At 39.9% G+C, this 26,729-nt stretch overlaps 1 protein-coding gene across 1 annotated transcript in view; it reads right to left on the reverse strand.

The window, feature by feature from the left end:
• The window catches only part of RANBP17 (RAN binding protein 17), a 160,911-nt gene that overhangs the window by 69,018 nt on the left and 65,164 nt on the right, over positions 1-26,729 (reverse strand). Inside the window, exon 15 of the mRNA XM_056348727.1 lies at positions 8,147-8,220. Coding sequence (XP_056204702.1) covers positions 8,147-8,220 — 74 coding nt within the window. The remainder of the gene's footprint in view (positions 1-8,146; positions 8,221-26,729) is intronic.

Below are 26,729 nucleotides of genomic sequence, written 5' to 3' on the forward strand. Positions count from 1 at the left end.
CATGTGTAAGGGGTACACTGAAGCCGGTGAAGTGGAGGAATGTCATTTTTTTCCCCAAACGTGGAGTGGTTAGAGCAGTAAGTTGGGAGTCACTGGTCTTGTCGCCTGTCATTTCCCAGCTTTCTGAGGGCAATGTCAGGCAGGCCAGTGTCAATGAACTCGCCCAAGTCCAACTGTCCGACCCTTCATCTTTCTGTTGTAAACCCCAGCCAGGGAGGCCAAGAAGAGATTACTCCCTGCTGCCCCCCAAGCAGCTCAATTACATGTATCACTTAATTATACACTGACTACTAGTAACTCGTCCTAGCATTCCTTTGAGAACCACCGTTAGGTTGCTTGGCCTGTAACAAGTTGCTTCCCCATAGTTCCCTCCTTTGAAGGCCAGTCCTGTGCCCTCCTCTTCTGGGACATCCCCCATCCCCCTCACCTGCTCAAAAACCCAAAAGAGAGTGGAATGTCTCCCTCCTCCAGACAGGGAGATGCTGCTGCGTAAGCGATCTGCAGCAGAGTTTCTGATACTGGGATCACCTGGAGAAATAAAAACAGGCCACCACAGCCTTCTGAAGCACAAATAAAAAGACAGCAGGACCTCCTGGCTCGGTAGCCCTGGCACCGATTCCTGATCAGGGTATCAAACTTCTAGGGTGTATCTCAAGCTGCCAGATGATCCAGAAGAAGTCATTTCAGATCTGTATGCCTCAGTTTCCTTGTCCGCAGAATACGCATAACGCTTCTGACTAAGGCGTCAGACCTACTGATGAAAGACCATGATGTGGGGGGTACAATCAGTACCAGCTACTTATACCCTGACACAGCAGGATTTCCATTTTGGGAATACAGAACCTGAAGAAGACATGTTAAATGCCTTAAAATCAGCATTGACTATTGCTTTTACATGTTTACAGGCTACGGGATGTACTATACACCATAAACTACATCTCTTTTTCAGGAAGTTATAAAGTCAAGAATGCAGTTTAAAGCATCTAACTGTTTGGTATTATTTGCTCAGGAAAAGGCAAATAACAATGCAATTACCAAAGCAGTATTCCTCAATTTAGATTTACAAACATACATTGATTTACTTTATAAAATCTCTATGAAGAGCTACAGAGGTTCAGATTGCCTTAAAGAAATAGCCCATTCTAGTAAGTCCATAATTCACAGTTTATCCCTACTACGGGGAGTTCTGGAGATGTTTATAGTTGCACTAAATCCTTAACAAGTATATACCATACAAAGCAATAAAAATGAATTTGGACTACCCAGATTTGACATCAATATAAAAATCATAAAAAGGCTATTTTGCAAAAGAGTAAAATCTTTGTCCTTCAGTAACCAGATATAAGACATTTAAAGAAAAAGAGGTCATCACAGTGCCAGCTTGAGGAAAAAATTAAAACTGTATAAGGAAGGTTCTTTGTCCAATATTCAGGGTACTTTTGTATACGTCTGTTCTTTCAGTTCATGATTGTATTTGGATGCTGAGAGATGGAGTAATAATATAAAAGCTGGAAAGCACTCATGAGTGAACAGAGGCTGAAAAATGTCAATTATAACCATAGCGATTCCCATTTCTGTTTCTGTCTTACCAGTATTAGGTGAGATGAAAGACACATAAAATGTAGTATTTTAAGAAACATCTACAAAACTTTGTAAGTATCTGAGAAAATTTGTAAAGATCTAGACAGGAATCTCATAATACAAAAAGCAGTTTTCCACTATGTAAGGAAGAGAAGCCAAAGAATGAAAGAGGAGAAAAATTTACAGCTCTCAGAGAAATCATGGCAAGACAGCACTTAAATCCAAGTGCTAGTCTCCTTGCCTTTCTCTCTCTCAAGTGGCTTATTGATTTAAAATATGAACGAAATGAAATAGAGTCAAAGGAACCAATCATAAAGTTTCAGATGAGTCACAGAAAATAAGAGTTTCATCAAAAGCTATGCCAATGCCAAATTCACCAAAACGTCTATGATAGGTGAGCACTGAACACATTTGAAAGGCAAGTGCAGAGAAAATGGCAATAAAAAATGGCATAATTCTGGCAATACCAGTATCAAAAAACTATACACACACAAAATCAAAAAAGCAACAGTAACATTGATCCATGCTGGAGAGCTATGAAAATTTGAAAAATTTAAATGAAACAGCATTAAGAATACAGTACACTTTCAAATATGTGCTTTTAGTTTGCCTTTAGTAAGAAGACAAGAATAAAACCTTAGCTTCTAAGAGGTGCACCAAAGAAGCTTCCCAGATTTCTAGCCTCCAAACCCTCCAGTTTGCCAAGAGACTTCTGTCACCATGACTGCTCACTAAAGCAGTTCCATTAGCACAGCAAACACCTCTTCCCTTAATACTTTTATTAACAGGTTGGTTTTTTTAACCTAAAATTTAGAAGGGGAAGATAAATAATGATTATATATTCCAATTTACAATTCTCTGGGAAAAGGGTTACCATATAATCTGGAGAAGAATCAAAATTCTTTCCACATTCCAAGTAATTTCATGATATTTGGCCAGGGAAAGAATCAAGGCAAAGATATCCACTTCCAGCCTCTTAAATCCATTTCGTGACTTTCATTTTTTCCTCCCCAAACCATTCTACTGTCCTTAATTTCCCATCCTGTCCTGAGCTTATGATTTAGAAAAAGACTGTTTCAGACAGTCCCACTGCTCTTAAAAGTTCCATGTGGTACACAGCGAAGGACAACCCTTCAGACGAGAGGTAGCAGCTCTTACGGCAGTAATGGATGGGAAACGATACTGCTGGAACACGGGAATGGAGTGTCCAGCTTAAAGAACAAAACTAAAAAACTTGCAGTGCAATTTAAGAAAGAAAATTTTAAAAGGAGATAGAATCAGGGATGCAAGGTAGAAAAGCAAAAGCAAAGCACAGCCTGCACAGAAAAGGGAGTGCTGGAGTATATACTGCACGAGGAGAGAAAATCCATTCGGTCACACCGATGGTGGATAACTTCTCCATTTATCATTGCATGTCAAGGTACTCAAATTTTGCTTACAGACCAGTTGTAAGTGCCCAAGAAACTCATCCATCCCCTTCCCAGAAGGGCTAGAACCCCTCTCTGAAATGTAATGGGCAGGTTTGTTACCACAATAAAGCAGAGGAATCCCAGGAAGATTGTAGTACCCGCACACACTCACTACTGTACCGCACACGCACGGGAGATCTGGTAACATGACAAAGAAGCACTTGTAAAAGTTGAGGTTGCTACCAGCCCGAGAGGATGACAACTGCTGTAAATCAGCCAGTTTGGGTGCGGTGGTTTTGTTGTAGTTGTTGGGTTTTTATTTGTTTTTATAGAGAGAGAAAAACTTTTAAGCTTATATAAGGATGACACGAATTGGAAACCTAAACTATGTAAAAGTAAGAACAGTCTTGGTCTCAAGGATATTACAAATGTACTTGTTTTCTAAAAACTATAAACATTAAAAAAAGAGTAATCATACATATTAAACAAAACTTCCGAAGTTCCTTAAAGTGTGTGCTATCCAGTTCCCATTACAGTGCAAGAAAAACAGGCATCCAAATCCCCTAAAAACACTTTGAAAATCTCTTCTTATGTGGTACTTAAGTTTCAGTAATAATGAAGATCGCAATTTGTTGGCAAGAAAGCTCTGTACAGTCATGTTTTAATTATTTCTTGTAGATTATCATCATTTACAATGAAAGGTCTCTGTGGCTCAATGACAGTGATTGGATATATACTTTTCATTACAGCTGGACAAAGGTGAATAGTTAAAAAAAATGCACATTCTACCATGAATAAAAATGCCAACTTTTAGATTGTTATGATTCATGGAGTCATATCAGTATGAGCGTTCTGAAAAATATTCATAGATCCAGACTTTTCATACTTATGTATTACTTAAACATCGTCACACAGAAAATCTCCCTATTTATATGTCTGTATATGTGCATCCACCATAGTGAAATCATTACTGCAGAAAAAAAAAAGGAAAAAACAACTAACAGCAATGTTTGGATATGCATCTTTTATTCATGTTTCAGTTAGCCTATCCTGACTAAAAACACTAAATATTTGGGCAAATATTTTGTAAATCCATCTCATGATAAATCACCTCCACATTAACTTGGTAACAACTGAAAAGAACCAGAAGAGGTTCACGAAGAGTAAGTGAAGAAAAGGAAAGATGCTTGCGGCCAAAATAAATGCAAGGCACTTTTGGCCAAACGCCCAGGACAGGCTCAAGGAGCAGACGAAACCAGAACTACCCCAGCCGAAGTATCTTCTCACCTCTTATCCATACAGGGAAGATCAAGGCAGGTGGGCAGCTACTGCTCTCGGGTATGACCAGTGGAAAGAGAGGACCACTACTGGCTTCGGTACAGCGCCTCGCTCCTTGCCTTGACCCAGTTCCCTGCAGGCCAAGGGCTGTGAGCACACGTGATGTGGCTGGCTGGGGAGCAAGCAGGAGCAGCAAGGACAGAAAACTCCAGAGACGGAGGAACAGTCTGTGCCTTTGAAAACCAGTACTTCAGGGCAACGGGCTGAGCAGAAGGAAGACCACAGAGAGAGGCTGGGCCCTTAAGTCATAGTCCCTTTGCAGATTCTTGTCACCCACCATCGTGCACCCTACTAGCTCCTTCAAAATCCCACTGCTTCCTCTTGCCTGTCTTCACCCTCACATGGCTCCTCCCAGCTTATGCCTCCTTGAACCTACTTTACTGCTGCTATGATGCTGAACACAGCTGTGAAGACTTAAGATGCCATGCAGATGAGAAAAATTTAGTTTGGTATTATGTATTTTTTTAGTTGGCCTTTCCCCTTCCACACATACATCCCATGAAGGGATGGTCAACGCAAGGAAAGACAGTGGATGCTAAAAGAAGCATCCTATAAAATTTCTGGTAAGACTGTGATGAAAATACAGCCATTAATAGATATTCTGACTACATAAAACTCCACCCCTTCAGAAATGGTTTAACAGGAATTCAGTAAAAGGCACATTCATTAACTTCCGATGGGGAGGTGATGAAAGGTCTGGGACCTGATGTGACAGCAGTACTTTGAATCACAGCCAGAAGCTCTAAAGGACACCTATTACATTGACAAATCTCAGTATATTGCTGTACATTGAAGAATATCTATTTTATACAGCCTTTAATCCATAAATTGAACAGCATCTTCTAGTAGCTATGACACAAGTATTTCAAATTGTTCTCTGTGAAAATGAAAGCACTCCCTGAGTTTGATCACCAGTCCTCCACTGCAAAGCTACTACTAATGAATTCAAAAGAACAGAGTAAAGCTACATATGTGAAAATGAACTACTGAAAACAGACCCAGGGTAAGTCAACACAAACTGTTAAAAATCTTGAGAAATCAAAAGCAAAATGCCATTTATCCATCTAAGCATTGCACAGCTCACACTGGACTTCAGGAAACTAGAAACTCCATGCGTCAACCACTAAGTTCTCACAAAAACAAGTTAAGTCTCCAACGGCAAAACAAAAAAATAATTACTATGTCCTGGTGGACTACAACTTGTTTGACTACCATAAATCCAATTGCTATGTTTACTCCTCACACTAAGTATAAAATGCTTCCTGCACGCATCCTTCATTGGATTCTGTAATGGCAAAGTGGCAGGAAATAACCTGACACTGTCTTCTGAACATCCCACAGCGCTAATGGCAGATTACGATGAAGTACTTTCTCCAACACTTTCTGATTTGAAAGACTGGTTGCCATTAGCCAGGCAACAATATTCTTTCAGGCATAACTCTTCTATTTCACATAATGCTTGGCATTAACAATACAGACACTAGAGTCTCAAACATTGTTACGCAGTTACTGTACGAGAGTACCACCACTTCAACAAGAAAGTGCACGCTAAAGATTCCCCAGTGTTTCCTTTTAACCTAATGTTAAGGAATAACATATTACAAATTTCACCTGCTTAAAGAAAAAAAAAATGGATCTGTAGGGTAAGACAGAACAGTAGACTAGTGGCTTTCTAAACAGTGTGGTGGTTAAAAATACCGACTACATCCACAAGAGAAAAAGGTGAATGGACTCACGGTCACGTACCCTGCCCACTCCAGTTACAAATGTGCTAAGATCATTCTCAGTAACACAGCACCAGAAATGCTGCCAGGCTGGATTGTCCCATCAGACCGTAGCTTTTGGATTATATATCAGTATGTTATGGTTTCACACCCGGATTTTCCGATTGGCATGCTACCGCCGGGGAGAAGCTCTTTTACTTTAATTGACACAAACATGAATGTGTTTATGCGGCGGTTTCACAGCTAGCTGTTATGGCTACTGACTGAATGGTCCATTTCAAACTGCAGCATCCATTCTGTAAAATGAAATTGATCTTCAATCTAATCAATGAACAATTCATGTTTTTAGGAAAATACGGTAAGCCATGAGGAAAGAGCCAATAAAAATACAGAAGTTGTAATACAGAAAGCAGCACCGATTTTTGCTTTTCATATACCTAGTTTTCTTTTAAAATCTCCCATGTAACATTAAAACCCTAACTTTTTTCTTAATTTACAGTACTGGTGCAAATGCAGCCCTAAACACATGCAGTATTTATTGTACAACTTGTTAATGCTATGTTATTACCTCTGTTGGCAAAGGTAACAGAGATTTCCTCTCAATGGCAGCAACAAGTAGAAAAAGAGATGCAAACTGATGCATCTGGCCTCCAAACAGCCCTGCCTCCCTCCCTCCCTGCTTTTTCCTCAGTTGTTCCAAATTTCACCGTAGTTTGAAACAACTGAACGAAGCCCAGCTGACTAGTACCATGCCACGGACTGCTTCCAGAAACTGGACGGGAAGGATCCATCAGTATTTTTCCATTTATCACCCTCCATTTCCCTGTCTCCAAAGTATACTCCAGACAAACATCAAGGCTCGATGGGTACTATTGTTACCCTAAGGCAGGATACAACACTCAGTTCTGGTTTTGAGGAAGCAAAGCATTTATGCTTTGTTTTTCCACAGAAATGTTAAGTCATATCAGAAAATGACCTTGTCTTACTTGCTCCTATTTCTCAAGGTTGGTAGTCATCATAGCACAAGTCATGTTTAATACTGCCTGAACAGGTCATGGCTAACCTGGCAAAACCAGCAGAGATGTTTCTCCAGCAGGTCAAAGTCTACTGAAAGAATTTAAAGGTCTTCTAAGTCACATTTAGAGGAAATGAAGTAAATGACAGGATGCAGCATCTTCCTCGCTCTACAATAGAGAGGTAAGGTACTCGTTTCTTTCTCACAGAACTTACTGTCTCTTGGGGACTCCCAGATTTTTTTTTAGTGAATGTTTGTAATTTTTCAGAGGGACCGTTTTGTTTTGCTTCAAGAGCACAACTTATTTTAGATGAAGCTCTTGTTGAGTCAGGAGAAACTATCAAATCTCATGAAGTACATAATAAAAGACAAAATCCTGGTAGTTTTGCTGGCACCCCAGGAAAGCAGCTGCAGCAGAGGCATGAGAAAAATGTAGCTTCTCCAGAGTAATTTTCTAAGATTATTCTTAAGAGAAAGTATTGCAACCCTTAACTGCCAGAGTAACACACCACCTTATTCTGCTGAATGCCAAACACCCCTTGTCTCCTTCAGAGTGAGGCCTTACAACCATCCTCTGTGAATCTGTATTTTTAACAGAGCAAATGTTGCCAGATACTCCCCAAAAGCAATGCAAACGAGCCTCCCCACAACAAAGAAACATTAACTTGGTCAGTTGCCCACTGTAAATCACTATGAAGCTTTACAGGCAATGCCACTGACATCTGAGGGTGCAGGAGTAAGACATGGGGAGGGATGGGGACCGCGCACGCCAGGCTGTCACTGAACAGGAGTCTATGAAAACTCAGCTCCATTCTCCCACAAGCCATTTCAAGAAGGGATGCAGACACTGTGAGGAATACCTCTAGCTGCAAGTTTTTATTTAGGGGCCTGCAGTACCTTTAGAAAATAAGATATGGGCAGTTTTGAAAACGGTTATCCCTTACTTCAAATGTTTATAATTTACAGAAAACATTTTTCTAGCAAAGAGCAAATTTAATGACAAAATAAAACTTTGGGTTTATGTAAACATTAAAGACAAAACAAAATGCATACAGAATAGAACCCAGGCACAAACTCACATTTTTGTCATAAATGTTTCCAGAACATGGTTGTCGTCTGTTATTCCTAAGACTTCTGACATTCGGGCATAGACCTGGAAATAAACATTTCAACAGTAACACATTAGAGACATTTACAAGTACCAACATTTTCAGCTGTTCTGAAACCCTCCCTATTTTGATTTCGCACGAGAAAAGTACAGGCTCCAACGCCTCCCCATCCAACACTGCTGAAGTGTTTGTAAGCGAAGGCTCAGACACTCTTGGAAGGAGTTCTGTGAATTTGGGACCAATAGGCTTTTACTTGCCCTTGCATACATTTCTTCCCACAAAAAAGATGTAAATTTTTCACATTAAACTCACCGTTTTGTTCACAAAATATTTAATACAGTCTCTATTCAAAAAAACCCCTCTTTTATTGTAAAAAGTTGCAAAGGGATGGCGAACACATCCTTGGTCTCTGTCCTCAGTGGGATGGGGTTCAACACTGCCCTTTAGCTTGTGTTTGCAAGCCCTTACACTGCTAGTCATAAAATCTGGTAAACTGGGTACTCTTCACACATTCAGGTTTGTGTTCTTGAAGGGAGAACAAAGGCTTTAGCAGCCAAGTAACTTGCAGTTGTATACTTTTCCCCTTTATTTTAGATCCAAGACACATATTACCAGCCAAGTTTTCCCAGCACCCTGCCTATCGGATCAAACTGCTGTTACGATGCAGTAAGAAACGCACAGGACACACTGAATATCTTCTTTTCCTTACTGTGTAATCTGTATAAAAAATTTCTGACTGTTTTAGTAGTCTATCATTTAGTTTGGATAAAAACATTTAGTTGGGTTCAGTCAACTTCAGAAACAGAAGGGAGACATGTCCTGCAAAACTTTATAATCCTCTGCCAAGTTTCTTTACCCTGAGCTCAAGTAACTGCTGTTTGCTTACGACGGGGCTAAACGCAGATCTACCTGTCAGCACATTCAGTTTCAGTCATTTAACCTTTAGTGACAAGAAACCAAATATTATGGGTTATATGTAACTCTTCTATATGAGGTGATCAAGCCAGGTATCACTAAGGTCCGAGAGGAGCCACTTCGCACAGCACATCCAGCCTCCACTACCAGCGGTGAAAGCCTGGTGCCATCTAGCTGTCAATTTTGTTGGCTGACATTACATATTCCCCACGAATACCAATAAACTGCAGCTAACTCAGTACTTCTGTTATGTACCTAAACGTGCGTGTACCAGCCTCCCTTCTGCTAGCGATGTAATCCCATGACTGCTTAAAACCCAAACCAGCAGTATGCTGCCTCTGAGGAAGTCAATAATGTTAAGCTTAATATTAATCTAGACAATAAAAATTGTATTTTCACATCCCAAAGACTTTATTTTTAATGCTGAGCAAAATAAAATGCATGAATAAATAAACTTACAGCCCTAACAAGAAAATGCACCAAGACCAAGGAAAACTTAACTTCCAAGCTAACTTACCCACTTATAATTGTGTGAATGTAATTCACTGTGACAAAATCAGTAGTGAAAGGACAATCAAAATATGAAAAAAATGTAATCCTTCAAACGTTGCAAAATAATACGTTCACACCGTAAATGTGAAGTTATCATTTAAAGGAATTAAACACAGCAACAATAATATGTCCAAATAAAAAAATTACTATATTTTAATTAAAAAAAAATCATATCTCTAAATAGCGCGCTGCTGAAATGTTATTTAGCTGCAATTTTAGCAAAGTTTAGGAATGTCTGTATTTGATACAAGGAAAAGATAAAGAGAGACAGCAAGGAATGTGAACACACCAGCACACACAGGCTTGTGTCCGGCTCTTTCCTTCTGCCTCGGGAAAGCCCTGGGAGAAGGGGAATGTGAGCAGCGCCCGTTGCAGCAGCTTTGTGCTCTGTTGTCAAACCAGGCTCTTCCCACATCAGAGTTTAACAAATAAAATACTAAACCAGCAGTCAGTGTTGACAAAGAGCAGTGCTTTAATCCACAATTATCCTTGTAACTCTTACTACTCCTTTTATCATCCATTAGCTTTGATTCCCATTATCCCATCAAGAACTGTGTCAACGCTTTTGTCCCTGGGGATTTCCCACAACTACTAGGATCTGACAGCCAAGCTTGAGTGCTAAGCAGGATCATTACCTCTTAAATCCACTTATCTGATCCACTGAATAGTAAATTGAAAAGCTCATTAACAGCAACAATCTGATTTGTTTTCACATGTGACAGGGTCATTTCAAGTCAGCATGAATACAGTGCTTGTAATAAAAACTACTACCCGTTCTGTAATGTGACAAATTGTAAGCTAAAATATATGTGATATTTTAAACACCTTCTTCAAAATCATTTTCAAAACCAACGCGCACTCTTGGCATGTAAAAATAGAAAAGCAAACAACCCCCAACCACAACAATGAAACACCCTTAGACTTTTAAGCACTATAAAAAATTAATGATAAAGCATTTTGGACGTATAATAATAAAACACACTTCACCAAAAAAGACCATGCTACATATTCAAAAGGTGGAAAAAAACCACTGTTGAAAGGGGTCGTAAAAGGATGTGGAATCACACATGGAAGTGATCTCATCTTCAGCTTGTTTCCCATCACACAGCCAGAGAATCACAGAATCGTTTAGGCTGGAAAAGACCTTGCGATCACCAAGTCCTGCGTTAACCCAGCACTGCCAAGGCCACCGCTAAACCCTGTCCCCAAGTGCCACATCTCCACATCTTTTAAACACCTCCAGGGATGGTGACTCCACCACCTCCCTGGGCAGCCTGTTCCAGGGATTGACCACCCTTTTGGTGAAGAAATCTTTCCGAATATCCAGTCTAAACCTCCCCCGGTGTGACTTGAAGGTAAGGCAGCACAGGAGCTCATTAGGGTGCTGCGGGACCCCCACAGCCACACACGGGCTAGCTCTCCTCTCTTTTGAGACCTCCCCTGTCCTTCTTCCAGCAAGAAAAAAACCCCAAGCCTAATGCTTTTCCTTCCCTCCAGACTCTTCAAATAAGGAGCAGAATAATTAATTTTCAGTAGGAAGCAACCAGTTTAACACTTCTGGAAAACCTTTACACATTCATTCCCAAACGCTTGCAACTGCAGGGTTTAGAACCTCCAAAATCCTGAATCAACACACAGCGCTACGCCATCATGCCACGATATGGCCAAAACTGTAATCTAAATAGTAAAATATCCCAACATCACCATCTCATTCTTACAAGTTACAGATGTTAAGCAAAAAGTCCACCAAAGTGATAACATTAGGCTACAATGTTCAATGAGTTGCACAGGCACAAGTATGTACTCGAGGTCCTTACAGCAGGCTTGGGCTGATACCACCACTGCAACCAACGCCCAAGCGGTACTGCTGTATTCAGGGTGGAAGTAATGGGACAGCAAAGAGAAAGAAGAGAGCAACAAAACACCTTTGGTAACAATCAATAACAATTTCAAACATACTAAAGCAAGTGTGAAGGCAAGGAATCCAGGGTTCCTTCCTTCTTCCCATTTATAGCACTACAACTGCCTCGCTGGGATCAGGACATTGAGGGAAGACCGCTGGCTCACAAGCTCTGGTGCCAGGGAATTTTTTATGATCTAGCAGATTTATCAGCGGCTCAAATTACATAACCATATACTTCCCAGCCACTTGAACTGTACCTGCTGCGTTTCAAAAGGACGAGAAAATAAAACTGCGGAACCAGCGTTTTATAAAGCGAAGCACTTGTATGAAAACACAGTCCAAGAAAACAGAGAAATAATTCAGTAATCACACTAAAACTTTTATTTCCCTGTCCTCTCTACGCTTTGGTCCTAGATATGCCTAACTTTGCTTTGTCTTTTGAGGTCTTCTCTTTTTGGTACTATCATTATAACTCTGAAGAAGCTAATTATGTCAATTCTTAAATGTGAAGCAGATTACAGAACTGGGAAGCTCAGAATATGAGTTCCTAAAGGTTGTATGGCTATATAATGACAGTCACAGAAATTCAATAACAGCACTGTATGGAATGTACTCAAACGCACCCCATGAAACAAATTAAAACAGAGCAATGAATCTCTCACACTGTGCAAATAAGAAAACACAAGAAAATGTCGGTTTCTATATGTTTCATAAGGGCTATTATAATGAATTAAGATTTTGGATAATGAATCTTCAGAAAATTACAGTAAAGTTATTACCCACAGGCACAGCGTAAATGCTTAAGATATTATAACTTCCTTGAAGCTCTCCAGGCCCTGCTGCAGAGCACTATCGCTGCGACATTAAAGTATTTTGTCATGAACACTGAGGGCAAAACCAGATCTTAACCATATCTACCCCGAGGTGACGGATGCTGAGCAGGGACGGCTGTCACCCCAGCGGAGGAGCCACCTCCTTCCTTCCCCAGCGCCTCCGTGGGGATGTGCCCAAGGCAGGGCCGGAGCAGCCGCCATCGCGCCATCCCACGCCTCATCCACTGCGACTCCACGCTAATCACAGGTTTCTTTCTTGGTGTCGCGTACCACAATGCGTTTAGTGACTTCCATGGCTTTTTAAATCACTCTCAGGTATTCTGAGTTTTCAGCACTTAAAGGCTCCGTTACAACACAGCAGAAATCCAGCTTCCGAAGCCCACAGACAGCTTCTGAAAATCTGAACTGAATCCCCTAATTAGCACATTGGGGTGCCAGATCATTTGCCTTTACCTCCAGACCTTGGCTTTTCTATCCTCTCCTTAACAGAGGAACATCTTGGTCACCCCCGCTCCTGACCAGCTGTCTTTATTGAAAAGGTGAGATCTCAAACCACCCTTAACTCAGAGCCTAAACCAAGAGATCAGGCTAATCTCTTGTTTTGTAGTTAGCTTCCTAAGTGAAAAAAAACCCTCCAGAATAGACCATTAAGCAATTGCCTCAGTTTCAGGCAGGATCTCTGAAAATTAAGCTGAGCTTTGTGCTACATAAAAAGCAGGCTGCTCTCCTGTTGTATGTGTTTGTAAGCAACCAGAGGAACAGCACCACTTATATCAATGACATACTATCCACCACCTTACCTATAAACCTAGCTTAATTAAAGTACTGCATAAAGTTATCCTCAATCGATAGAGACCTACCATAAAATAACATTGAAAAATGAGGGTATTGTTATGGCAACTAAGTGTGATGTTGTAGGGGAAAGGATAAACCTGCTGCGTGGCTCAGAGATTGTTACGGGTGTTAGGGTGTTCTTTCCCTCCTAAGTCTGCTGAAATACTCCATCATCACAAGTTGAGAAGCATCACCAGCTCCTGTGAGGGCTGTGTCCAGGCCCTCTTCCCCAGCCCCTTCCCCGTTAGCTCAATGGAGCCAGAAAATCCAGGGGAGCTGGGGGTGCGGGAGGGATTAACTCGGCGCCTCCTGCTCTGCCAAGTGCCCACGCCATGCCAGCAATAAACCTCTCCTGAAATGGAAATTGATCTCCCTTTCAATGACCTTCTCTCAGCTTTTATTTACTTATTTATTTCTTCCTTTCTTAATTCCCATTTTCTGAAAAAAATCTTGAAACGATTTACAATTCTGGGGAACTTACTTCGGGAGACCTGCTATGAACTAACAGCTGTTACATCTGATGCGCCATGAGCCGCATCCTCAGGGGGGTGGGGGAACTGGTTTATCTGCTAAGTCTTCAGTTAGCCAATTGATAAAAAGGTGCTTAGCTTTAAGTGTCTTGCTTAGACTTTCCTTTTTGTAAAGCACCATTAGACATTTTTAATTCCACTGTCTCTTTTGTTCCCCCTCCAGGGCTTAAAGTACAAATATTATAGTGAAAACTGAGAAATCCTATTAATAGCTACTACTTTTTTAACATCACCCCGATTTTTAGTTTTGGAACCACAGCTTTGGGCTGCACTTTCCATCAGAGCTATACGCTGCACTGCAGAGATTCAAGCCATACATGCAGTCAGGTACTTGCTGCTTTAACATCCTCTAATGATGGAAATGAACCAATACCGTATGGATTACAAGAGTAGATCTGTGCTACTCACAAAACTCCAAAAGATAAAGTATTATAGGTACTTCAGCAGCAGTAATGGACGCTCTTACTTGCCCCTGTAACTATTAAAAGCGTCCAGCTTAATTTTATTCAGTCACTTAATTGTATCTAAACGAGTGGCCCACTCCGCATGCTTATGTGCAATAAACCTCAATGCTAAAGCAACAACGTTAGTTTGGCACTTAAAAACAAGTAATAAAAAGGATAGCTACTTATTATAGTTCTACAATTTCTATATCCAAAACTATTTCACTGTACTAACATAGCTGCAGGTGTTGCACACCTCAGGATCAAGCCTTAAGCATACGAAATGTAGTGATACCATGTATTTTAAGAAGGTTTTGCACCGTGGTTGTACATGAAAGTGTTTTTGCACATTTATCCCACGGCATAAGGAGAGGTGTTACAGCCACCACAGCTAATACCAGCAATTTGAACAACCCTCTTTGGCAAGCCAGAAATAAGATAATTGTTCAACATAGGCTGGCTTTTCTGAAATACTGGAAGCATTGCCTGTAATTATAGACATCTGTCATTGCTAGCCACTCAGTAGTAACCCTGACATCAATATACAACTATAACACTAAACTGCCTGCAGGCACAGCAATGGAAGCCAGATACGAGAGGCGGGCAATCATCTGCCTCATCCAAACTATCTGTCAAAGGTTCCTAACCACAAATAGCTCTTACGTTTTGTATCCTTAGGATAATATGTTGATTTATTTTAGATCCTCTAATATTTACAGTCTAGGCCATCTACTAAAATAAAGAAACAAACCTTATGGCTAATGGAGGCAGTTACCGTTCAAAATCATCACGGAAGGTCATAGCTCACCGCTCCAACGTGAAACACTGATGGCTGCTTTGAATGTGCACCTGTGTATAAACTTTCCCTCCTCCAAAAATCACACATGCTCCTTTCCAGCTCCAAGGTACAGTGATGGCTGTTCTCTCATCAGCCAACATTTCATCCACCAACCCAAAGAAATATTTACATTTTGAACCTTGGGAACATGTGTGCAAAACCGTGCACAGTACGTTCCAGTATCCCCAAGTTTACCGTGTCAGCGTGGAGAAGTGCTCTGCAGAATTATTTTCAACACACAATTTTGAAAAAGGAATTGCATTAATGATATCAAGTATGGTTACAGATTAAATACGTCACCAGTTCTTAGTGGGGAGCTGATGTACACTCCTAGCCCAGGAATAAAGTTTCTTGAAATTTACAGATAAATGTGGATAATTTCTTTGTAATTCTGAGGTGAAAATCATGCTGAAACCCTCAGTCTCTACTTTTTTGTCTTCATTTGAAAATCAGTCTCAGAAAGGGGCAAAAAAGATTGTAGGTTTAAACTAATTAAGAATTAACATCCTTACAATTATCATAATTTGTTATTAACAAAACTGAGATTTCTTAGTATGATTCACAACAGCCTCTGCTGAAGAGAAACTATTAATTACTAGACAGACAGTTAGCTTACAAGTGAGCTGCATTTTAAAAACCTCCTTTAAAATACAATTGCTAAATGCCTTACAGTGCTGTAATGTGAGACAGGTTCAAATCTTATTACTTCACTGAAATTAAAACCTAAGTTTTAATACTGTTCAAGTCGAACAATGATTCCACACTTTATTGCTTTTGAAATCCCTTGATGATCATAGGAAAAAATGCCCTCGAGAAAAAGAGACTCTGTTTTCGATAAACAGAAAATACAGTTTGCACTCTTAGCCTCTTTGTCATCACAAAAAAAGGATTTAATGCCAATTCTTTAAAAAAAGACTTTTTTCACAAAATGTGCACCTTGTGTGCCATTTGTAAAATCAGCTCACTTTCTTTTATTTATTACTGCAGCGCGGCAAGGCAATAAAGCAGCTACTGATAGCTAATAAATTACATGCCTTTTAAAACAATTCTCCAGCTACAAAAACTTGTAACTACAAAGGCTTACATTTACATGGTACATCGTGTGAAATGTCTATATTTATGTTCTATTTAAGCACATAAATACAATCTGACCCTTTATTAAACAGCCGAGTATGAATCAGGGGCTACATGTGAGATAAACAAAGGGTAACTTTTTAAGGTGTTCCTACAGATTTACTAATTAATCATAAAATGTCACAAAAAAAATTGGCCTCAGCAATTCAGGTGAAAAGTATTTTTAAAATAAAATGCATTCTTAAGTATGCCCTTCAAGCTACCTTCAGGAAAAAAAGTGATCACCAATTTTTCAGTTACTGCATGATAACACAGATTTACTCCTGAATCTAAAAATGATGTAATAATATGTAATTTTCAACAATAATTGCAACATATTACTGTCGTACAAAAGACTACTTCTCCATCACATGCCATCAAAATGAGGATTTGTATTTTTAATTAAACTAAATATCACAGCTTCGGGAAAGCTTTTTCGCTTAAAACTGGTATTTTTTTTTAAAAAACACCCCGCAGTCTGATTTCACCATGCATCTGTCTTCAAGAAATGCCTTAAATCTCTATGTATCTATTAAATTCATTGAACTGCTCTTAAATAATTTTGTTCACGGCCAACCATGCAATATACTAATCTGCAGAGAATGCTGAGGTTCATTGCCTTTTACTTTTGCACTGCATTATTTTTAGGCTGATGTGCTAGACTATTTTCATACGCTTGTTCCTTACAATTTGATTGTCTCATAAATCATTAATCTAAGCATTACGTTCTTTTTAATTGTCTCTATATCATCATGTATCTAAATTTAAGATGTGTAGTTCTAATATTAATTTCCTCCACTCGCCGTTATTTTTATAGCATCTGTGGCTTTGGTTTTGCTTTGCTCACACAACTTTTCCTCACTGCTGTAGTTCCAAAATGGCAGTTCTTTAATTGAGCACAAACCCAAACCTTAACGCCCTGCTAACAAAAAAAAAATTAAAATATTGCTATTCAATTTTAAGGTAACAATCCATGACATGTTAGTAAAGACGCTGCATGATTCCGAATTCCTCACCAAGCACACCACCACCACGACTATCAATCATTTTGAACGGAGATGCTGTGGGGCAGATCTTTCAGTCTGACTGAGCATTGCTTGATGCAAAATGAGATGGGAAAGAGTTTTCAGACACTTTCCTACTCCCTTAATCCTAGGGCACCTTTCCCTATGGTAACCAAAGGTTCACTTCAGTAATACGTGTTTTCTTGTATTTTGCACGTGCTTGAAATACCAAGACAGAGACATTCATTATCTAAAGCAGAAAAGAAGGAGGTTGAATAAACCAAACAGTCAGAACAACAGACAAAGCAAAGCCCAAGATCTAATTCAGGTTAGTCTGTCCGCTTGTGGGAACGACACATACGTGCAATTTTAAGATGGTGGTGAATAAAGAGTGGACAGAGCCTGGTGCGTCTATGCTGGGAGAACATCCTCTGCCTAACAGGATGCCTAGGAAACGCTGCAAAGATGGAGGGAGAATTTAATAGGACTCTTCGAAACAACAGTTTGGTTCAAGAGGAGATACTGATACATTTAATTACAAAAATGAACAGTGATGCTCAGACACTGAAAATTCTAATTTCACCTAGAATTTCAATTAGAATTCACCTAATTTCACCCTAGAACTCAAGCTAAACCACAGGGCACTGAAATCAAGCTAGAGCTTACAAGAAAGGAGACTGCCATGGTCTGACCTACCAACACAGAGGGTACTTGAGGAGTGTGCTTTGAAGAGGAGTTGTCAATATCAAGCTTTTGCTGAAATTAAGCAACTATAAACGTTGCCAGAATTTGACAGAGCACACTACAAACTCAGGAATTTCAAACACAAATATATTGCATAGGTGACACAGAAGTAGATCCAACTCTTGATCACCAGCAGGGAATAGAATTACAGTTACACAAGTATCTACTGAAAAGCTTACAAACCTAATAAAAGCTAATGAAACTGATCAATCAAAATTGGTCAAGAATCTTGATCAATAATTATTCTCAGTAATGTGAGAAGTGTCAGACTTTAGCTTCTGATGTTAAAGTCTTCTGGAGGGAAAAGAAAAAAAAAAAAAAAAAAAAGAGGGCCATCCTGAAGTTGTGCACAGAAAAACATACATGCTGAACTGTTTGGGCTCTGGCTGGAGAAACACAGACTAGCATTCAGGTTAAGGGGGAAAAATACAGAACAAAACAAAAAAAGGCCATCTCATCCAACACTTGAATTAGTCACGCTACAGCGAACATAGCAAAGACGAGAGCGGTTCATGGTGCAGAGCCAAGAGCAGATGACGGAACGGGCAGCGCCTACGACAGCCTGATGTCACATGCATACCTGCGTCCTGCGTGGCTGCATCATCCACTTTCCACATGCAGTCCTTCACGGAATGTCATCTTTTTACAGTATGACTGATAGTAATAGTCTCTAATAATATTGAGAGCAATTATTTTGGTTCATTTTGCTGACCTCTTAGGCAAACAAGATAATCAAATCTATGCAAACAGGGCAGATAACAGAACGCTGTCAGGCATGAGTACTCTCCACAGCCAAAGAACCTGAAACACCTCGCAAGCAAAGCGATCTGGTAAGGCGTACTACCAGGTGCTGACTCATGCTTATATTATATTGCAAAACTCATTTTTAGCTCCAACAGCACACACATTTAGATGATTACATAAAAATCTAAATAATACTCTAAATGTTACTTCTATTCAGCAGATTAGAATGAAATTGGTTATTAAGGAAAATGTGTACTTGTGCTGTTAAGAGCTCAGACATGGTCTATTATATTAATGCTACTTCAATCATCAGTTCCTGTGCATATTCTTATAAAATCTAAAATAATAATATGCTTCTATATCAACTTACACACAAAAGCTTCTACGTACCTTGTGATAAGCTGCATTATTGTGCAGATGATATCTATACAAATAATTTAATACTTAAATTGATACAACCCCCCTGCTTCAGAAATAAAACTTTTGTTCCCAGCAGACTTCTTTCTCAATAGAGCTACATGCCTCAAGAAACAACTCGTCAGTAGGGAGAATGCTCTGGAGAAATAATATGGAACCTTCCTCATGGCCTTCCTAAATGCAGTTCTTTTGATCCAAATTGATGCCAACTACCGACTCCTCCAACAAAGAAGATACAGATGAAACCTATGTGGAACAGATCACTGAAATACCGGTGGGGTTTTTTTTTCCTCTTTGCTTCAGGAGAATGGCAAATGGCAGAAGACTGACAAGTGTTTGCCTTCCTATGATGTTTAAAGAAAGTGCATTCAAGTCTGAGAAGAGTACTTAAAAAATGTATTCCTGTACATGAAACAGATCTGTATCAGAACAACATCACTAACAGTTTTGGATTACTTTAGAAGCACACAAAAGCAAATGTCAGAAAGAGCTCTGAATAGGTTTAATAAAAATAATTTTGGGAGGATGCGCGTATCTATGAAATGCAAAGTATAGCCCACATGTCCTGTGTTCCACAAATTTGACTTCAGGATATGGAAAGTGGTTATACACAAGATAAGAGTCACCACCTGCCAGCCCTTGCTCTGTCTGGCTGAGACAGCTAAGTCATTGCTCCTTCACTGGTCAGATACATGAGGATGAACTAGTTCTGCCTTCTATAAATCCAACTAGGTATGAAAATCACATGCTGGTACACAAGATAGTGATGAAGTCTAACACAAACCTGAAACAGACAGTCTCGAGAAGATGTTTATTTGCTTTTTTGTTTTAACTGAAATATGCATTTTCCTAAGGGAAAAAACCCCACCCCTTCCTAGTTCAAGCACTCCACATCAAAACCAAGTCATACTGCTTTAGATATTACAGTTGTCAGTCTCCCATTTTTGAACACACTGTGCACAAGCTAAGGAAGCCAGGTGGCTCCTGTGGCAACTCAAGATACTACAGAAAGGAACATTCAACAATTAACAATGAATTAGCTCTTGACACTGTTGTATGAAAGAAATGGAGCTCTGACAGCTTTGGAACATCTGTGAATAAAGGAGACAGCTGGCCGCAAGGTGTTCCACTAAGCCATCATAAAATATGTCAGTAATACTCAGAAAATGTTTCTCCTTTCTCTCACCCAACTTCATATTTAGTGCTTTCGGCAAAATATGTTCAAACAAGAAGAGTTTCCATACTATTATTTATTACCTATCTTCACTCATCTGTTATCAACTTGAAGACAGCTAGAGATTTTTTTCTGGGGTGAAAGTGCTACTATGATGGGTTCTATTCCTAAGGACTGCTGAAAGAAATTTATGAAATGTCTTAATTCTGCCATTTTATTTAGAGAACTATAGATTAAAATTGAGAGTGGGATATTTTTCTTTTTTTGGCCCCAAATAAACAAACACAGACTCTTCTCGTCTTGCTCCCCAAACCTACTCCCAGAGCCACCATTATATTAAAAATGAGCCGAGCTGACTTATGTATGAATAACACCACAGCAAAAGAGTCATAACTATCATCAGCTCAGCTCCAGCCTGATGACCTCCAATTCCAGTCTGCACTGCCCTCCAAACCCCTGAGTAACAAAGATACCAAGCGATGGAATATGAAGTGGTGGAAATGGACAGTATTATCACGCCACACTCCACGCTGCTAGAGCTGATGCCTAACAGTACGTCGGATTCCAGCTCATTTCAGAGGACTGAGAGGACTGTGCTTTTTAAGAAACATTTCTAAGTACTCAATTCTCCTTCCCATCAGCATCACAATGTAATTTAGAGATGGCTTTACAGGCATTTCTTACCTTAACATCTGAATGTCTTTTAAATGAACCACACGATACACGAGCGAGCACTGTGCCCTCACAGCAAAAAGACAAACAGCGCACTGGGCTGCATCAGGCAGAGCATCCCCAGCAGGCTGGGGGAGGCGATCCTTCCCCTCTGCTCAGCGCTCATGAGACACATCCTGACTCAGTGATACACTTACATTGTCTTAGAATACTTACTTTTAGGGTAGTTCTGTTTTAATCATTATGAATGTTAAATTTAAATCACTCATGTTAACTCAAATTTAATCTGAGAATTATTCTAGTCACTGATTTATATGTTAAACCTTTACATTAAAAATTGAGAGCCAGAAAAAAAATCTCAATATGGATTTTTGAGTAATTGAAGACACACACAAATAAGCAGAAAGTGGGCTTTCCCCCCCTATTTTTAAACACAGATTCACAAGTAGCAAGATTTTACTAGAAAATTAATCCGCATTTTCAGCTTTCCAGCATCACCAGAATGGCACAAAGGAGTTGAAACAGTATTGCTGTATCATTTCAGAAGTGTGTGTTAGTAAGAATAAACTGAAATAAAACAAAAAGGAGGCCAGTTTTCACACAGCTGTACTTTCAGGGCCCCTGCACTTCCCTGCTTTAATTCCTACAGCACTGTCAGCAGGACAAAGGAGTCAGCATCAGCCACTCTTCCCAGTGCCAGTGCCCAAGCCAAAATGCAGGTGGAAATATTCAAATAGCCCAGTGAAAATACCGACCTGTGAATACAACGCGACGCATAACCCATCATACTACTCTCCCTCTTACTATTCAGTCTTGGCAGCCCACAGACTAAAGGCATACAAATGCAGTGTAAGGGATGGAAGGAAGGTAGTTAACTCAGAGACTCTAATGAACCACATTTAAAAGTGCTGCCTGTAGCCTATGTACACCCAGAGGGCACATTAAATTGCCAATGGCTTATTTAAAATCTACTTTTGTCAAGCTCAGCCTTTGTGCAAAATTCTTCCTTTTACTTCACAAGATTTTTTTTTTAATTTAAATCTTTTAATCTTTATGCAATGTAACTTTTAATATCTGCAACATATTTGATCTAAATATGATTGAATCGGGACAGATGGGTGCTAATAAGCCCATTTACTGTACATGCAAAACCCAGCGACTGGAGCTGGTTAGAAGTTTTCCAACTTTTCCCCTTGCCAAATGCAACTCTATCAGTATTAAAAGATTCCCTGCAAATATCTCAGCTGGCCCGAGAGCTGCAGCAGAAGCCTGGTCCCCCACCACCCCCCACTGAGGCCAGCAGGCTGGTCTGGTGCTCACGCTCCTTGTCGCAGGAGGGCAATTCTGTTCTGCTGTTCCATCTCCGATCTAAACACGTGCACTGCTGCACACTCTTGTACACAATTAGTAGCGAAGCTTCCAGTGCGGAGGATGCCACTAGAGGGCTCACACATGATTACAGAGACATCACATCATTTCCATGCATTACAGAAATTCACAGAATCTGCATGATTCCATTACTCAAATTCTTTTAAACACAGGAAAACACTGCTTCCAAATAATTTATTGGGCCACAGTTTAACTGAAATAATAGCCTGAAAATGGTCATCGATCAGTTATGTAGCTAGAACATCAAGTCAGCAGAGGGTATCTGTATCTTCCATCAAAACCAAACAGTTACAGACCGTGCTTTCTGGGCAATACAATTCACCATTAAATACAGGTCAGTCAATGGCATACTATGTAATGTAATACTATAATGACATACCATAGGCAGCCTTACACACTTAGTGGTGACTTAATCTTGGTTTGTTTTTTGTTTTTTTAAAAGCAGGTTTTATTGGAATGTTTATATTCAGTAATTACAAATGTGAGAGGTGCTGTCTCTGAATCACTTCATTAAGTGAGAACCATACAGAACTCCATTCCGCAACACAGGGATCCCATCCCATGCTGTGCTCCTGACTGTGGTAAGAGCGGATGGTATGAAGTCCCATGGCAGGCCAGGCCTTAACTGCCCAGCACCATCAGTTTTCCACTTCAGAGGCCAACACCCAAAACAACTGCCGCAGTGGAGTAACTGCTAGGACTAACGCTGTACTTCTCTCTTGGGCAGAACTAGAGAGGAGATCTAGCTAAACAGGAGTCAACACGAAGCAGAAGAAATATATTATGTATGCACTAGATACACACAACGCATTTACATTCTTGTCCACATTAAACTGTGCTCCAAGCCAGCAAAAGTGATGGGAATGAAATCTATCTATCTATTATTAAAGGAATTAAGTTGAAAATATTTTGACACCAAGTGATAGACTCAAACAAGCATTTAATTTTACAGCTAAACACCAATACTATACATTTTAGACAAAAATATTCATTGACAATGTATACTATTTGACTTAAGAAATCAACTAAATAAAAATTAACACAACAGTGTGCAAACAAAATTAACAGTCTATAGCAGATGAATCCTCTATTGCACCTGTCCTCCACTGTGCAAAAGAACATCAGCCTGCCACTGATTATTTCTTTTTGACATGATTTATCGCCTACTATTCTTTAAACTTGATAAAGCAAATTAATCTTTGATTGCAGGAGCCACTGGAGGTTGTCATTAGTCATGTAGTTTGGTGAGGCTGCATGTGTTTCATTTACCAGTCACAAAGAAATGAAAGCCCAGCAGCCATCACTGGCTGCTTCAACTGTTTTCCTGATCCACCCAGGAGAAAAGATAACAGAATTCAGTACGTGGGATTTTAAGCAGCTACTCTAGAACTGACCCACATAAACAGAACAGAGTATTTGCTTTTCCAGAAAGAATGCTGATGCCCTAAAATTTATGTTCCTAGGGAGAAAATAATTGGTAATGAACAACAATTTGATCCAATTAACATGTATTTCAAGCTAGCAGTCTACTGAGTTGTATGTATAACATAATTTTATGTATTAAAAAAACAAAAATTGAATCCTTAATTGTGCTCATATAGAAGACACATTGGGAAAATCTGATCAAGTCTTAACAAACATGCACAGACTGAAAAACAGCCTTCAATTAATGCTGGACCGTCCACATCAGACCCCTCGGCTCCCCTGTTCCAGCGGATTGTGAGCACGGTTACAAAGACAGCAGAATATTGTCACTCACCGGATTGGGAAGAGTCACTCTGGACCGAACACAACTCTTTTGGCAAAAGCGGCTGGGGCTGAGGCTGCTTGCCATGGCCAGGCAGTGCCTGCAGCATGCCCAGGCAGCCTGGGCAGCCCCTGTGCCACCGGCAGGGCTCCGCTCCCCAGCTTGGGTCACCACAAGGAAACCCTGTACAACCCTACCTAGGCAGGTATTTCCCTGGAAAAGGTCAGGAATTATTTCAGTGAAAATCATCCTGGAAGAAAGAGTTGTCCACACAAGAGGCACTGTTCCAACCCGAAAGGTAACGTACGCTGGGTAATCCTGTCTGAAAGTACAAAGCTGTGGCAAGCATGCACGAAGGGCCACGGGTTGCAAATCGGGATTATTAAATGACACTTGTCAAAACAAAGAGTTTCAGATACCGTATGGACACAGTTATAATAACGACAACATTCCTGTATTAGGTAGCATTATAGCACAGTATGTATATGTTAAAAAATTGTTCAGCTCATTTATTTATGTATCACTATATTTAACACAGAACTCAAATTATCTAGGGTCTTTTCAGCTTCTATTATAACAGCAAGTTCTACATTTTAAAGAAGTTTATTACCTAATAACACACAAAACTTGCCACTTTTGAAACCAGAATTTTGATGTATAACCCCAAACAATTACGGGGCTATGTTGTCCACCTTCCTTAAATTATGTATTTAGAAAAAAATAGCGTGATGTGCTAGGAAGATTACAGAACCAGGAAAACAAAGGAACATGATCAAACAACTTGGGGTGCTCCTGAAATTTAGTGTTGCCATTATTCTTCGTATCAACACTTTATTACTGAAACTTCGTATGTTGAAAAAACCCCACTCCTGAGCTTTTCTCCTATCTCTACCGGCAGCTTCAAAGTTAAAGATTTACAAACTCGTGGGGTGCCTCCTTTTGATGCATCACTGTAATTTTTTCATTTTTAAACTGAGTAATTTGCAAGTGTTTATACAAAACCTACATTTTGCTACTAGAGATGAGATTTGTATTCCAGAATTAATAGTAACACATACAGACAAGTACTGCAGGAAACATTCTCAAAAATATTGCCACAGGATTCTCTGCAGATGTTTGAGTAAGCAGAATAAAAAGAAACAGTCATTTAACTGTGAATTATAGTTTCCTATATAAAAATGCATTTTTAAAAGGTGAAAACCTCGATGTTCAGTAGACGTTCTGTTTTTCTTCCTTAGTTGCACAGATAATTCTATGTTTATTTAACAGAAATGCAAGTACAATAACTTACTATTCATATATAAATACACACTTACTGTTTGGCTCCATTGAGAAGCTATAAATTTCATCTATTGAACATTAGCTAAAAAATTACATGTGTTTATCATCTGGATTATTCTCAGATTAATAGAGATAAATGACAAAACATAATCAGCACCAACTCTGCAACTTAATCATTGCATCTGAGCTATAGGAAACACTTAATTACTCTCATTTACTAGGTGCAATCTAATGAGAAGACATTAGCCAAATGAAAAGAATGCAGTACAAACAAACAAAATAGTTATACCATCATTAAAAAGAAACTCTGACAGTGCAGGTGACAGCATATGCAGGATAAATTACCATAATGTCCTAAATGCTGAGCTGTCAGCATGCTAATGCAGTGATCAGATACCCTGGGAATCTCAGCACTATAGCTGTCAGAAACAGGTATCATAAATCACCTTGCTCTACTGTACTGCTCATTATCACAGCTCTCTTATACATGTTTCTCAGCACAATTCAGTGCAGACAGGAAAGAAAGTCACCCTCCTGCACACCAACACACGGTGGCTTGCAGCATCCCTCAGAACCGGCGGCGAACACTTCACTCAAGCCTACGTGCTGGAGCCCCCCGGACCCACCCCCGCCTGCGGACGCACTGTCACAGCAAGAGACTAAACCCCCTATTACAGGTTCTTGCCTTTTGCTCAGAACAAGCCAAACCCACCAAACCCCAGTGATGGAAAGGGTATTTTCTCCCAGTTATAAAGCCACTTCTTCTACATTAAGATCACGACTTGCACGTATCTGTATCTTGGAATCTTTAAAGGACTACACAAATCAGGAAACAACCGTGCTGGAATCACACACCCAAGCAGGCAGGTATGTCAGTTCTGCCTGCATGCACTCCCCCTGTGTGCCAGCTATATGAGTATAGGAAAAAGCATGCTCATTTTCTTACAAAAATATACTTTTCCCCTCCAGTACCTCACTGGAAATATAATGAAAGAATGAAATCAGGAAGCATAAAGGTATGTGTTTATGTATCCCACAGACAGTCCTACATTTAACGCTGGGTAAGACATCCATCCATCCAGGCTAGGGGACAGCTAAAGAACATCCTAAAGGAGACCCAATGTTCACTAGGAGAGGTGAAAAAAAAAAAAAAAAGAAAAAAACCAAAAGAAGATACACAGTACCTTGAGCTATCGATACCTGAGCATATGTAGGTTAAAATATGCTTCAGGATCTTTCCTTTTTTACTCAGAGAGATGGGCAGATGAGACACATTCGTGGCTTGAGCCGCAGATCACGAGAGCTGACTTCCTGAGGCAGGAGCAGACTGCGTGGTGTGGGAAGCATGGGGGGGCATGACACAGTATCACCCTTAACCTCAGACACCAGTTACAGCACATGCAAACAGAAGGCAGTAATA

Source organism: Falco biarmicus, chromosome 8, assembly GCF_023638135.1.
Source record: "Falco biarmicus isolate bFalBia1 chromosome 8, bFalBia1.pri, whole genome shotgun sequence".
NCBI lineage: Eukaryota > Metazoa > Chordata > Aves > Falconiformes > Falconidae > Falco > Falco biarmicus.